General features: G+C 35.6%; 1 protein-coding gene across 3 annotated transcripts in view; it reads right to left on the bottom strand.

The window, feature by feature from the left end:
* Positions 1 to 16,898, bottom strand: part of LOC137585415 (uncharacterized) — a 42,556-nt gene that overhangs the window by 1,357 nt on the left and 24,301 nt on the right. The window contains exons 1-2 of one of the 3 annotated variants that reach the window (XM_068301186.1): positions 14,788 to 14,812; positions 45 to 304 (exon numbers count right to left, since the gene is read on the bottom strand). In XM_068301186.1, coding sequence (XP_068157287.1) covers positions 45 to 304; positions 14,788 to 14,797 — 270 coding nt within the window. In that variant the 5' untranslated portion in view covers positions 14,798 to 14,812. Of the gene's footprint in view, positions 1 to 44; positions 305 to 7,693; positions 8,071 to 14,787; positions 14,813 to 16,898 lie in introns of those variants that run through there. The other 2 variants (XM_068301184.1, XM_068301185.1) reach the window with 2 other exon arrangements.

Here is a 16,898-nt window from a genome sequence, read left to right as displayed (position 1 = left end):
ATTTTGTATGGGTCATATCGCATTATTTATTCACATCAAACTACCTTTATCATAAGCTTTAGCATGGGATATCTCTGGAAAATGTTGCGATGACTCTTGGAATCGCCATATTTATTCATAAGATTTATCAGCGCCTTTTTAGCCGTTTCATAGGACTCCTCTAGACGGAGGCGAAGTGAACGCAATCGTTCATTGGTTTCAATCACCTCATCCCGAGTCATTCCACTTGGAGCACCCTCATCCTTGACATCCTGAACAATACGCCTTACGCTTTGCGTGAATTTCCCAACAAAATTTGTGGTTGCTGTGTAATTATAACAATATACAATTTTCAAATGTTTAATAGACCGACAAAAAGTAATTTAGACTAGGAATGAAATGCAGCTGTAATTTTTTTAGACGACTTAGATTTCCGACTAGATCGATCTCAATGATTCATTTACTTATTAGGTTCTTAGTAAACGACCAAATCTTCTTGCACTTTCTATAAAAATAAAAAACATGTACGGAAATTGCACGAAACACTGTCATTCATATAATGGGAAAATGTCAGTAGACACGGGCATTAACCTCTCTTTGCTTTAATCTGCGATCCATGCGGAAATTGTTAAACTATGGGAAAAGTCAAACTATTATGCCTTGATGAGTCGCATTTATACTACATATATCGGAAAAATATTAAGTATTCTGTACTTTCTCTTTCGCCCTCACCCGGATTCGAACTCGCGCGCGTTTTATCTCTTCCCACAACAAGACAAAAATCCCCCGCTTGTTTGCCCGCACCACCAACACAGAGACCAGGGAACTGCCGTCTTATTCATTGTTTGATTGTGTTACAAAAATAGCCCAAGTAAATTTAGTATATGCAGAATAATATGTTAATATTTATAGAATGGAATATACTCTTCGACTTCTTAAAGAGTAAATTTTGTATACTTTTTGAAAATTCCTTTCTTTATTTGATTATATTTCAATCAAAGGGCTGATTAATATGGATTCCATGTATGATAATTACCCTAAAAAAATCACTTTGTGCTTCCTAATCAATAAAATGGGATGAAAGGATAAAGGTAGAGTTAAAATATAGGCAAATAATTATCCTTTAATTAGTCGTTAGTCGTGTTTATTTGTTTCTATACAAATTGTATTATCTGTATAATTAATTTATTTAAAACTAGAAGGACAAGTTATAAAGTTTCTGGCTGGAAGTCAGGTTTTTATCATTTTAAAAAATATTTCATTTGTATTTCAAACAGCAATATTAAAGGTATAATATTAAAGGTATTTCAGCAATGTATTTAAATATTAAAGACTTTTTTATACCATCTTAAGAAAAAACTAACAATAAGTCTTTGGCATTCTGGCTTTGGGCCATCCTATCACTTTTTAATGTAAGTGATTAAAAGTTAAAAGTCATATTTATAATAAAACAAAGTATTAGCTGAGGTCATGATGTATTAACCAAAAGAATGAAAATCTCTCCTTGACTTTGGCCATCTTCGAAGTTAAGCTCTGTAGATTATAAATTCTTTTGGATTAGATTTTGTGGTCTATGACGACCTTAAAAAATTAGTTAGCAATCTTTCAATTAGAATAAAACAATAAAAATTGGTTAATTTGCATATATTTTATGGACATTTGTTGGCCATTAATTGTTGTCTCATTAACGATTGGGAAAAGCTACAGAATGCTGCACCAATCATTTGTCATCCCTCTGACATGGCTGTAAGTAAATGTCAGTTCATTCAAATCCATGTAAAACGTGACACAATTCAAGGCCTTAAACTGTGTTTGTCGTGTCCATGAATAAATTTTGATATGCAGTGGGAGGGATGCATCCATCTTGAAACAGTGCAAATTAGTCAGGCGGCGCAGTATAAAGTGCATGCCAAGTGGGGTGAATGCATTATGCCCCATAATCAAAACCAGATGCATCTGTTCGCAGAATAATTTGGACCGAAATAGATGTAACAGACAAGTAAAATGACTCATTTCCCGGCCAAGCTGGGGCATGGCACAAAGAAGCACAATTGTGCTCAATGTCAAATAAAAGAGTTAGCTAAAACGATAGTGCAGAATCATTCTAAGTGAATAAACTTTGAACTTGATTCAGATAAATGTGCGATGACTATATGTGGAAAGAAGAAGACTATGACGTATTTCAAGTTTCGACTTTAAACTTTACCCGATTCACTTAAACTCTCTGATCTGTTGTGGTTGGCATTCGAGTAATTCTTCACAAAACACGCATACAGATGGATTCTCTCTCTTTTTCACACTGTTTCTCTCTTGCTCTCTCCCTCTCTCTGTCTGTTTCTCTGTCATTCTCTGTTTCTCGTTTTACTCACGATTTTAAACTACCAACAAATAAAATATCTGCTCAGTGTTAAGACATAAACCCAACAGAGAACACTGCATACAAAAATTCCGTCGAGTGAGCGAAAACAAAACGAGTATACGAATCGAAAGCATAAAAAATTGTTTATACGCTGCGCGAAAAGTAAAACCAAAACCAATACCAAACCGAATCTACTTGATAAACAGACAAAAGCAAATCTATATATTCTTCATATATATACACAGACAGATATACGAATATATGCGAAAAGCCAATCGCTCTGACATTCTTGATTGAATTTAATTGCTTAAAAACTCAGAAGACCGTACACAAAAAACAACGCGATATACAGATTGTAATTGAAATTTGTATGAAAAGAAAACAGCAATAAAATATACATACATATGTACATACAAACATATAGTGGAAGATCCAGTCAAACCAATGCAAAGCAACTAAAAATAAGGAAAATAGCACGCGCCGCGCAATTTTTATCTGCAATCTAGGTGAGTTAAGCTCTGCGGGTATCTAAGAGATACTTTTTGGACTGATTTATGGCTAAGCTGTGTATGGCTCTGGAGATTTATACGAATCTGCTTGCCCATTTGAATCAAGTCCATTGTTCAAGGCCCTCCGACAATTGCGTCCATTGACACGCCCATATATTTGTTTAGGACGGGCCCGTATATGTAAAAGGTCTTTGTCCAGTGACATTTGCAAGTACAACAACTGATTTCCATATAAAAATTTGCAATTAATCCATGTATGGTTTTTCTTTTCATTTTTTGTTTTCTTTTACATTTGGTTTTGCTGTTTTTGCTCTGGTAATTTGCATACGAAGCTAGTTTCTTGAAATATTTGAAAAAAGAAAAATAAATAAATGATTTTTGCTTGCCAGGCAATATGCTCAGAAGTTTATACATAAATGTGCTAACCACACGAGGGTTGGCTAAAAAGTTATAAACTTGGCTTCATAAAATCTTTTGCTAGTATTAAAATTTTGTCAATAAGGTTTCAGAAACGAAGTGTTGCAAATTTTGGAGTATATAATACCCCCCCTTTGATTTCTAAGCATCTTTATGACAATTTTGAAACCATCAAACATTAAATTATGATTTGTCGATAGTCGTTTTTGAAACTCTAAATGAGATTTTCAAAAATGCCTCTCGCAAAATTGGTCAGTCAGAAATCATAAATATTTGGAAACTGCTGCCTACATTTATCCCGGTCATTAACAGCCAGATGTTTCATAAATCAAATATATATGAAATTTTATGATAAATTCATGGTTTTGTTTTTCGTTTTTAGAACTTAATTTACTTGCCATGTTTATTTAAAAAATAATATGCATATCTTTTTCATTTCTCTGAATACGAAAACAGTTGGTTTGGAATACCAATTTATCTGAATGCTAAATGAGTCAGAGTTATTCCATATTTCTTATAAAGTCTTAAGTGGTTTTATTAGATATTCTCATTTCTAATGTTCTATTCCCTCCCACACACTGAGATCACAACATAAGTGGATTAATTCTGTTAGTCAAAATGACTAACAGATATGGTATAACTCATTTCAAAATGGTACAGGGTGTAGGTAGATACTACACTGAGAGTTGTATGATAAATATTAATCTATACGTATGTTATATAGACCCTCATGGGAACCTCGCATAGAAGCGATCCCCACGAGGTTGATAAATAAATAATTAAATAATTGATGGAAGGGCTCGCCGTGTTGAAGTGTTTTAGAGGCCAGACTTATAAATAATTATATACAAATCTTCAATAATACAACAAATCGGCCAATGCAAGCGAATTAACAATGACAATTATATAAATACATTAAGATCTTGTATGGAAGTATTGTAGCTTTTTATTGTGCCTTTTAAGACAAAAATATATATGTACATACCTACGTACATATAAGCAAACTCGCGCGTCAATATGGCATTGAAAAACAAAAAACCCATGCTGCCAGTTAAACTTGTTTTCCAGTAGGTACTTCAAACTGGACCAGACAACTCTTACTTGAGAACACCCAGGGCAAACTCTCGCTCGAATAAATCGCATATACGTGCAAATATTTTGTTTGTCTTGCCAATGATTCTCCTTTACTTCCTTGGCTTTCTTTACTTGCTTGTTTTCTTTCCTTTAACTTCACTTGTTGCCTGTGATTGCCAAAACAAATGCAAGTATACATATATGTATCTATATGAGGACAAGTCGCTTTCAAGTCGCTGGCATTGAGTGTAATAGACAACTTTGTGTTTATGCTGGCATCATCATCATCATCGTCATCATCATTGATAGCCAGTGACAACTGTCGCCGACCTGATGCTCTTGGCATCACATCAATATATTTTTCTCATGACCTTGTCGTCTTGGCCCGCATTTATGTTAAGAGCTGCACCTCATACCCGTAGCGAACTGGCACCGGAGTGAATTCAGTAACTTAAATATATTTATATAGATCCCCATACGAAAATGTGGTCAAAACTTGTTCAAACATCAGGAGCTTTGGCCCTGTCTCTGTCCCTGGCCCTTAGACAGTCCAATCACATCTGAAATATCATTAGAACGACAAATGTTTAACTGCGGCAATCTCCAATTCATACTACTAATACTATACCGCAAAAGGGGAGACGGGGAGAAAGAGAGAGAGAGGCGTTTCCAATGAAGACGACTAATGAGCAAAGAGTCTTTTGTTTGCCTTTAACTTATCTAACTTGTAGCCTCTCCCACTCCTCCTTCTGGTGATGTTTTATCTACCTGCGTAAACCGGTTGTTGCTAATTTGGCAAAACACAAAACAACACAATAATAACAACAAAATACGATATGTATACAAAAAAAAAAAAGTTAAGTAAAAAAAAGTTTACTTGTTGTGTTTGTCTTTCTGTTGGCAGCCTAAATTATGTATCCAAAATCAATGAGCAGAACCTCAGATACCCTATAGCATCAATTAAAATTTTTCTGTGAGATCCATTCAACCATCTGTATTTCTTCTTACTGCTCAATCAATCCCATCTGACTTTCGCTTAACATAACCCACTAATCACCTTATTCCCAAATGGCAAGCAAGATAAATATGTTAGGTCATCGAAGAGCTCAGTGATATGCTCTCACATCCATAGGCTAAAGGGTATGACACAACAAGAGACCCGCCTAATTTACCCAAAAAAACGAAACGTGTCTCTAGAGTCGCAGTCTCTCTTTAAAGTTGCCAAAAGCAACTGTAAGAAAAGTGAGTTGAAAGTATCTTAAAGAGAATATTTTGCCACATAATTACATAAATCTGCACACGTGTGCGTATTCGCAGTCATGTGTGTGTCTCCGTGCGTATGTGTGTGTGTGTATCTGCCCTTTTGGCCCACAAATATTTCAAGTTCAACCTTTTGACATCGGTCGGTTACATTTGGTTTGGTTTTTTGTTCGTTTTTACGGTTTCTTCGTTTTTGTGTATTGTTTTTTTTTCCATTTTTTTTTATTTAGCTGTTTCTGTTTTTTCCTTTCCTTTTGAATACGCTTAGTTTTTGTTTACATTTCAATTTTATGCTGATTGTTGTTTCGGTTTTTTTTTCTTGCTACAATTTTAATTTGCCAATTTTTTTTGTTTACACGCAATTTGTTTGATTTCGTTTCTTTCTTTGAATACCATTTTTTTTCTTCTTCTTTTTAAGCCAACAAAAATTTCATTTGTATCTCCCCCTTTCTGACGTCATTTCTACCTTGGCCATTGATTCGTCTTGTGAGTTTTATTTTCTGTATTTTAATTTTATGTGTTTTTTCGTTTTTTTGGGTTTCCCTTTACACTTACTCATTGCTTACTTTATTAAGCCTTGCATTCCAAGTAGTAAGCGTATATTTTGCTCAAGAATTTACCCATTCTTTATACGTTTGATTGTTTAGCTAGTTCCTTAACTAGTTTAAAGATGAGATGAGCTAAACATTTGCATTGAATGAGATTGAAAATTCATTGAGTTCATTCAGTTCATTCTGAAACTAGTGTAATAATAACTATTACCGTCTGCCGATAAACCAAAACCACAGGCACGCGTCAACACGTGTCTTGATTAAATGTATATATGTGTCTCTGCGTGTATCTAATCAACTTGACTAATGCCTAATAATTCCCACGATGCTTGCGGTTAGAAGTTTTGTATGTATAGCACACATACACACAGAAACAAAAGTTCATTCCATGTGTAAACGAGGGGGAAAACATAAGTTCTCATATTGGTTGAAGTGCTTTATTATCTAATAGATAGATTTGTAATTGAAAAGTGTCTTTGAAGTTGGTTATCCAGCATCCATAGCAATCATTGTATATAATTTTTGACCTTAAATCAGTTATATACATATCATTTCTAGAAATCGAAAACGAAAATAAAGTTAAAATCATTACGACAATTTTGCACACTCCATTTCCCACACCTGATAAAATTGCGGTTACATATTACGTATACGTCACGTGAAACGACTCAAACTTCATTCATCTACCCTCGCAAATATGTACATATATGGGATTGTTAAAGTCAAATGACATTTTGCTATAAGAAAATTGTGTATACACACATATAATTGGGATTATATTGGATATTGGGAAATTTTTATTGACGTCAAACCTAACTAGGATCTTTTTGATCAATCAACCATAAATATGAAGGAATACGAAATGAAATGACTTTGATATAATCAGCATACATTCATGACATGTTAATGATCCATAAATACTGCAAAAACAACTTAAAAAGCCAAGTGCTGGCCATATATTTTCTATGCCAATTAAACACAATTTCCGCCATTAGTTGGTTGATGGCATAAATGACAATCGAGCTGAACTAACTTTTAATTATTAATAAATCGATTTCACTAAGCATTCCATATCACACTTTGCTTACAACGTCACTAGGCGAATGTTTTCAATTAATTTGTTTAATTAAAATTCAACTTAAAGTTAATTAATTGCTTTCGTCAAATTGATTAAACGAAATGTAATTGAAATCAATAATGGTTTAATGAATTTAAAATACTCTTGCAAGTATTAAAGAATTTATTAGAATAAAGAATATAATAAATTTCATCTCAATAGCCTGAAAAGAGTTGCCAAAAGAAGATTTAACGCTTTAACTTCTTTATTTCCCACCAAAGTTAAATAACTCATTTTGCAAATTTATATTGAATACTGTAAATGACGTCATGCCGAACAGAATTAATTACTGGGTGCTAATAACATACATATGTACATTCATTCAACTAAAGATGAATACAGTCGAGTATGTCTGATGCAATTAAGATGAGCAGCCGCAAGTGGTTTATGGATAATTTAAACTATGTATTATGGCATATATACTTACTTATTGCATGTGCCATTTGGATGAACATTAAGCTGATATAATTATACTTCCGTCGGCTAATGAGATTGTGCGAAAACAATTCTAATGGGGTTCCTGGGTATTCTTCATGAGGGTAGTATCTTATATTTTGATTTGTTTTCACATTCTTTTGGTCACAGTCAATGGGCATGACTACTTGGAATGGTAATTAGTATTAGAAGTCTAAGACATAAACTTTGGAAATTGCTAGACTCATCATCTGTCATCATCAGGAAATTTAAATGTATTCATTGTTATTCATTGTGAATTAAATTGAATTTCACATGAATCATTGTTAATCTTCCTTTTATTTTTTGCCAAAAAAAACCAAATAAAATAACCTTTATGTACATGCCTACCTGGTTTCTATTTGTGTGACATTTTATTATTGAGCCAATTGGGCGTATACGCAATTTTGTATGCCTCACACTGCTTCTTGGCTCGTTCGCATCGCATCAATAAGCCTGGTTAAATGAGCATATAAATGTGCCGATGTCGGCAACGCCTTAACCTTACTAAATCCTACAGGCACGTGCTCATTGCCATCCCCCAGTTAACCCTCCTCCACCCATTCGCCTAACCAATTGGCTAAACAACCCGCGGCTTTACGGTTGTGTTTGCTCAGCGTGTTTTAATTAGTTCGCTATGGCCCCGAAAAATGCCTTTTGTTTGACTAATTGACCGCATTTGTGCTATGTTAGCTGAAAAGGGCAACGCCTTCTTGCCACTCCCAACAAACATAGGATGTCAATCATCGTAACCAGCCCACCAGTCATCAGTTTTGGCACACTTCTGATTTATTGGAAGCCCTCTACGTGCCCATGCATTGTGACTCGTGAAAAGCTGCACTTCCTAAACGGTGCACTCGATTGAGATGAATCACTTTGACTGAAGCGTGGGTTGAGGAAGAGAAGAAGGCGAAATAGCATAGAAGGAAATGGAGGTGGTTATGTCACCCCATCATTGATTTATGGAGATAAATTCTCAGCTCTCATTTTGTTTGTTCTGTTTGTGCCCAGCTTTATAAATGTGTGAGACTTTGTGCCCGGAGGTGGCAATATCGTCGATTAGTCATACTATTGAAAACCCGGCCTAAACGAAAGCGATGACAAATGGCTTATTTAAATAGAGCGTGGGATCTGTTGGCCTTTTTATTGTAAAGAAATATGAAAACAAATATTATGTCTACATGTCATTAATGAAACAATTGTTCGCTTTGAACGTCATTTACATAATTACAACATGAGTAATAATTAGTTACATTTCAATTCACTGAATTACATACAAATATCTATCCAATGATGTTTTAAACTTGTGGTTTAATCACAAATATATATTGTTATTTAGCAGCACTGGCGAAAATGTATTAAACAAACAAGTATTAAAGAAACAAGTTCATCTAGTTAAACCTGTCTGTTTGGGTACTCTGTTTTAGTAATTCAATCTAAAGTCTATGTTTTCTTAATCCTCTAAGCTTATATTTGAAAACTTTGCTAGAGGTAAAGATATATGAATGTGAAATCATAATCATAGTAGGCAAAAATGTTATACAAATTTCTTATCAGAAGAGTTATAAGTTTCAAACAATAGTTTAAACCAAACAGCAGAGACCAAAACGAGACATATACAGAAGGCAAATAGATTGTACGAAAAAACCTTTATAAATTTATAGTTTTCGAAACAAACGAAAAAAACTTACGATATTGCCAATGACACTTTTGATTACAAAGCCATTACAAGCATATTATCTACACTTTTAGTAATTAACCTCAATACAGGCAAATGATTTCTTGCCCATCACAATACAAGCCATTAAAATTGCATCTTATTATAAATTGCTGTCCTTCATTTATTAATAAATATTATTATTGAAGTTTTGTTGCCACCAAGTGACAAATATTTGGTTTATTTAGAGACAAGTTAATCAGATTTGCGGTAGATGTTTTTATCACCTGCAGAGACACATGACGCAAAATGTCTAACAGGTAGAAGCCACAAACATTTGCAATGCAGTCTTGTGTGGTACAATTGGCATCTTGACAGTTTGCTATACATTTGTAGCTACAACTGTCTGGCTTATCGGTCAGAGATCTCATTGAGATGGGCCAGAGTTTGTGGCTAACGTAGGAAACTCTGATGGTGCATTTGACAAATGTTTAAATGGCTCAATTAAGTAGTTCTATGTGTTCGCAATCTTGTCTTTGGTTGTTGTTGTTCTTCTTATTGTAGTTGTTTAGTTTGCTGTGCCAAATTGAATTAATATTTGAAATTCTGAAGCAAGTTAAATTTAATGTTAGTGGGCTGTCGTTATTTTGGAAATTCAATGTGCACTCTGGGCCGTGTTATAAAGTCACTTAATATTTAATGTAACTGTATTTGTGTGGCACTCTGGAGGGCTATGAGTGTTTGTGTGTGTGTGGGTGGTTGGGTGTTCCTGTTGATGTTTGCTTGAGCTTGGCATTTTCATTAAAACTTTAAGTCACTTTTGGTGCCGTTATTTGATGCTACTATTTTTGCATTATTCAAGAAAATGCTGCCAACGCCACAGTTGAGCAAATACAAACACATACACACACACACACACACACATAGGCAGATTGAGACACGCATATGTGTAAACTGAAAATCCTTGGGTCCTTCTTGTCCTTGATGGTAGGCCCAACAGGCAACTCAAATAGACGTGCACAAACATAGAGCAAACGAAGCGATAGACACGAAAGGCACACACATGAGACAGAAACTGAGATGCTGATGGAGATGGAGATGGAGACGGAGACGGAGACAGAAGATGATGATAGAAAGGCAAGCGGAATGGGATACGCAGTCGGAAACGGAGACGGAGACAAACATGAAGATTGTAGTCAGAGAATCTGAATCTATTTTAGTTGGTTAGTTGTGCCTACATTTGAACTTTTGACATTTCCCCTCCATTCCTGCCTCTCACCATTGCCACAAACAAAAAAAAAAAAAAAAAAAAAGGGAAAAAAAGAGATGGCAAATAAAAAGGAAACGGGTAGGAGACAACCATCCAATTGAAGCCACAGTTTGACAGTTAGTAGCACACACACACACACATAAACGCGTACGCTTATACAGACATGTGTCTATGTATGGATAGAATTTTGCTGGATGGCTTGCAACATCCAACGCTAATATTGGCGCACTTTAGCAAGCACCAACAACATCTGTCAGGCAAACCAAACAATGCTCCAACACCCGTCGAGGAGCACAGGATAACGCATTCAGCTAGCGAGACAAATTGACAGACAATTTAGCTGTCAATTGTGCGTTTCTCGTTGTGCGGTCGTCGGCATCCACAAGCTGCCCAGCCACCAGCCAAGGATATTATGCATTTTGTAATCAAATTCGACAAAAGCACAATAATGGAAGCGAAAACGAGATAGCAGCAACACAGGAAGAGAGTGTGGAAGAGAAATTTAGCTAGTTTGCATTAGCTATTCATTCGTTCTGTGCTCATGTGCCAGCGATTTGGTTTTTATCCTCTTAAACACAACAGAGAAAATGTGAGAACGGCGATTTACTTATGGTTAGATGACTGTTAAGTCACACACAACAACTGAATGTGAATTCAAAAGAGACTCTCCATTTGTCTCTTAAATATAAAGCACAACAGCTGCTCGCCTATTTACAACGCCAACGGGCATTTATCATACGCCGCGTTGTCCAACGCGTTGACATGACAATTAAGCCAAATTGGCAATGGCATTAAAGCCATACCTGCTGCCGCCATTTCAGGCACAATTACCTTTCTTATCCCAAGGCTACTTACTACTGAAGCCTGCTGCTGCTACTGCTGCTGGTAATCTATTTTCACTAATATTTCAAAAGAGACGCCTTGGAGTGGCATCTACTCTCATTACATTCCCCCACCCCCCCGCCAGCTAACAGTCACCCAGCCAGCCACAGCGTTCTACTTTAAACTGCTCAACAACAATATTTATGCTTCTCTTTTGGTAAGAAATTAGTTTCCTTTACTCCTTGATGCTTATGCTGATGCTGATGATGGTGATGGTGATGGTGATGGTGATGGTGATGGTCTGACGAAAGTACTAAGTACTGCATATAATTTCGTTGGTTTTTCAGCATTTTGGGCAACTTTTGCAATTAGAACTACAGGAAAAGTGGCCGAATAGCCAAGTGGCTGCTTCAACTTTGGCACCACTTGAAAATGGTAAGCCACCTTTTTGATGCCCACCATATCCAGCCGCAGTTGGTACTCCACCAACCAGTCCCCCATAGATAGATTGCCAACTATTCTGGCACTTGTTGTGCTTTTAACATGTTGCTTTTGTTATTGCTGTCTCTTTTCGTTTCGCTTCGTTGTTTTTGAGGTTGGTGGGTCTGCTGTCACATAGCAAAAGTTGCCCTCTTTTGATGTCCCTCGTTACACAGTCTCGTACAGCATTTGGAATGAAGTTCTATGTGTCATTCTTGGTCTTTGTTGTTTCCGTTTTATGTTTTTGTTTCTGTGTCTGTTTCTGTTTCTGCTTCTGTTTTGGTGTTGGTTATTTTCATCAGTGCAGGAGACACAAAGCACAATGACAGCTGGGATAGATGCAACACTGGGGAACTGTATATACGAGCACAAGAGCGGACAAAAAGGAAATACATTTTTACATTAGGTTCGAGTTTCGACTTGTCGTTACCCTACTCAAAGTTTACTTCTATAAAGTAACAAAAAAAGGTAATTTAATTAAGAACTGATAACCAGAAGAATTAAAATTCTTTACCTTTACATTTAACCAAACCCATTTCACTTTATTTAATAGAAATACAGGGTATAGAAAAATGAACCAAACCATCTACAGATGAAAAGAAGAAATAACCTGATGCAACTTTTTGAAATTGTTGTTTATGATCGCTTTTCCGTGTTGCATTTACCCGGAGGTATATGACATCTGGCAGAAATGACCAATTTGAAAAACGCATAAAAGAAATAGTCGACAATTTACAGACATAAAGAATAATTTGTAGCCATAAAATTCTCTCAAAAAACTCTTTCTTACAACAATTGCTATATCTTAAATACAACTCCTTTCGTTTGTTGGGAGGCCTATTAATATTTTTCAAAGAATAGTTCTTTTATTTCCATTGTTATTATTTATTTAACTTTTTAACACTTTAGTTTATTTCAACTATGAATTTCATTTGCTATACTTGAAGTCGATTAATTTGTTACTTTGAGCTTGAAATTTGTATTTGTTCATTTACAGTTTGTATAGACATATTTACACATCTCGGTCTCCTTCTCGGTCTCTGTAAATAATCTATTAGACGAATGTTACTTATCAAGCGGAACACATTCGCAGTGTTTCCTCAAGCTGCTTTCAAAAACAAACCATATTCCATTTGTTTGCATTGTTTCTCTCTTCTGGTTTTGTTGCTGCCCCACTTTGCCAAGTTCGTGTGTGTGTGTGTGTGTGTGGTGTTTGTATGTGTTTTTCATTTTTACAAAATAATAAGAAAAGTTGGTAGTATTTGGCCTGCAGGGCAAATGCCTGGGAGTCAGATCAGAATCTTGGGTACACACACACACACACTCACAAAAACAACAGGCAAAACAATGAAAATCGAGAAATGGCAGTGTGAAAACATAACAATAGCGAGAACAAAGCCCAAAACTATGAAAAAGGAAAATATGTTACTGTAAACTGCATATGAAACTGAGTGCATTCTGGCCATGGCCATTTGCTTTACCCGTTACGCATACGCCCCATTGGATGGCAGCAAAATCGCATTATGCTCTACGTGTAACGAATACAGCCTCTCTATTCGCAACAATTGTAACTGTTGCCCTTTCTCTTAATCAGATCATTGCTATTTTCCATTTTCGTTTTTGCAATAGTCCAAAGCAAAAGAAAAACATTAAAAGCTTAATTACATCTGGCATTGATTTTGTGTTCGTATTCAGGAAAAAACGTCTCAATTATGCAAAACCGTGTCCAGGCCTTGGCCCCAGATTCCCAGACCCACCCCCGGACGCAGGCCCAGGCCCAGGACCTGGACATGGCTCAGGCCAATGTATTGAATGTGGCTGCAGTCGCAGGAACTTGTGATTTGCATTTGCATTCCGGGTGCTAGCTGCTCGAAACTACGTGAGCTGACGTTGACACTTTTGACACATGAATAGAACAGAGCAAACAGCAGGGATAACACGGATAACTATGCCTTTTGTGTCCCACAGCCATTGCCTGTTGACATTATAAGCCAATTAAAAACTGGGAGAAACTCAAATGGTATTCACATCACGCATCATTCTTGGTCTTGCTACACAGAGATTGCATAATAATAATTTTTGCAACAAAAACGCATTTTATGTGTATTTAAGAAGCGAATTTGCAACAGACAAAAAAGGTGAACGAGTAGTTAGTTCTATTCCCCAGACATTTTAAGCACATAATGAAATAATTCATCTAATAAAATAAAAATGCAATGTCGTTTAGTTTGGCATTTATCTTACGGAAACTATGTGACACAATTGGCTTAAAGTTAATACATACATAAACATAAAGTCACTTTTCTACTAGTCATCAATTTAATTAGCAACTTTTTTACTGCTGAAATCTTGTTCATCTTCATTACTTTGGCAATATTATTGAAAATTATGAGTCTTATTTTGCGTATGCAATATATTAGAAACCAATTTAGATATATTTCAATGACCTATTTATTGCACTACACAAAATAATAAACAAATATTTTCAGGAAAAAAAAAATTCAATACATTATGTTGTCCATGAATAGAACTAGAAAGTGTGCCAACAGACTATTAACAGATGGTTATTAGCTAAGAAAAATGCAAAACAATCACAAGGAGTTCCCTTAAGAAGTTTTTAATGCTGTTTTTATGTTTTTAGTTATTGCAAACCCATCTTAATCAACACTAACATTCCATTTTCTTTATATCTTCTTGGCCAAGAGTTTAAGGCTTCGTAACCTTCAAAAAAAATTTCATCAATTTGACTAATACACTTTGTCTATTTGGCCAAGTACCATAAAAAATCTGATGTAGATCAGACACAGCCGCAATCAATATGGACCAGGCAGATGCTTACCTCGCTGCATTGTTTACTTTTCTTTTGCTTTTGGCCCGTCTCCTATGCTACCTGTTTGTCTTTAATCACATTTGCAATAAACGGTTTTCCTTTTTAACTTTGATGAGTTTTCACCGCTATTCGACACAAAATTTCCATATCAATTAGAAGAGCTTTGGAAATATTGCCAAAATGAATGATTTTTTCCTTTTTTTTGTGGCTGTTTGTTCAGGTGACGAACAAAAGATTGAAACTCGCGTATTAAACGTGATTGCCGAGTCACTTTATGAGTGTTTGGCCGTTGTGTACTAACTGGCCATCATCAACAATGCTGCAGGACTTGACGACCCTTGTGTACTAGTTTTTATGCGGCAGGTGGGCGCTATGCCACGCTTGGCTGGCCACGTCGTCTTTTTGGGCTCCTCTCCACAAATTGCCAGCTAAATGGCCACATGAATGTGAAACGCCGACAACAGGCGGCCAATAGCCCAGAGCTAACGATGAACAAATCCATGAAGTTCACTGTGATGGCCGAAGACTAAATTGCATTTTCTTGTTAGACTCTTTCTGTCCGTTGTCGATAACTTTCTAATGAGTTGTAATCGGTGTTTATCTTAAGTAATGTTTTGTGTGTGTGTGTGTGTTTAGCTTGTAGCAAATTTATAATAACTTCTAATAATTTGGATAGTTCCAACACCTCAAATTGAAATTTTCTCACGCGCTCATCACTGGAATAAATATTTTTTGCAATTCAGTTGCAATGCGGTTTGAATTGACAAATAATTATCTAAATTGAAATTAACCCACAGTTTGTGTGATGAATAATAGAGAATTGCATTCCAACTAATGGATATATTGAATGCATTTGAATGGCAAACCCAATTGGGTTAACCCCACAAAACCGAAAGAACCACAATTATATTTCAGTGACCATTTATGGACTAGTTTCCCTCCTCTTCTTGTGCCACCTGACAAATTCAATTAAAAGAATCAACCAACAATTCTTTTGCAAATGAAAAGTAATCTCGATTACTTTGTTCGAATTTTTGTCGAAATATGATTTTACTGCTCTCTACTACTGTCTACGACTGACCCTGACCCAAAATTTAATTAATTTCGTATGAAAATATTCTTTATCGATCAAAAGCCAAAGCTATTTCGAAATGCTTTTGCAATTTAATTTGCCGAATGAATTTTTTGGTTATTTGGGCAGCTGCATCTGAATATTAAAATTTAATATTTAATGCCAATTCTATCAGCAGTTGGCCAAAGGAAGCAAAAAAAATAAATAAAAGCAGATATACAGATAATACAACAAGTAAGAAAGACAGGCAGACAGAGAGGGAGAGAGAGAGAGAGAGAGACAGAGAAAGAGATGTGAGAGCTGAACATTTTATTCATAAAGTTTTTTCATATGAGCCAAATCATTATCTGTTGTTTTTTTGTTTTTGCTTTATTTCCTTTTTATTCCCTACCTTTTTTTATGCTTCTTTCGATGAAAATTCAGTCAGCTGCCACTTGTGGCACGCTGCCCTGTTCCTGATGGGGCCAGGAAAAAAATACAATATATTTGAGTTGAATCAAACTCAATCCCTTTGACTTACTTATGGACGGACTAGAAATGCTGTGCCCAGAATTAAAACTAAGCAAACTATATCTAACACATATATATGTATGTATAATTTTTTGAATAAACACCACGATAATTGTCTTAATTGCTATTTCGCACGGTATCTCACAGTCGGATCTCCAATTTACTTACAACATTTTTTTTTTCTTTTCGTTTTGTTGCAACAAATTGAGGTTATTCCCCCAAACAAACTTACAATTTCCGCTGGCTATTCACAACCAAAATGGTGGCAAGGGAACAAAATCAAGAGAGTTTTTTTTCGTTGTCGTTGTTGTTGTTGTTCTGCCTCAAAATATATATTTTCAACTTCAATGAGCAGGGTTACTTGTGGTTCAGCTGACTGATTGCCAGTCTGTGTGTGTGTGTGTGTGATATATGATGGACTATAAATAGCGGGGACAGACCACCAATACAAACGGAAACACACCCATACATACATACATACATACATATGTCTAAGCGCATCAGCAAAATGTTAGCATATTTTTATGGGCATCAAGTG

Source organism: Drosophila tropicalis, unplaced genomic scaffold, assembly GCF_018151085.1.
Source record: "Drosophila tropicalis isolate 14030-0801.00 unplaced genomic scaffold, ASM1815108v1 contig_878, whole genome shotgun sequence".
Taxonomy (NCBI): domain Eukaryota; kingdom Metazoa; phylum Arthropoda; class Insecta; order Diptera; family Drosophilidae; genus Drosophila; species Drosophila tropicalis.
This window is presented reverse-complemented; position numbering and strand designations above follow the sequence as displayed.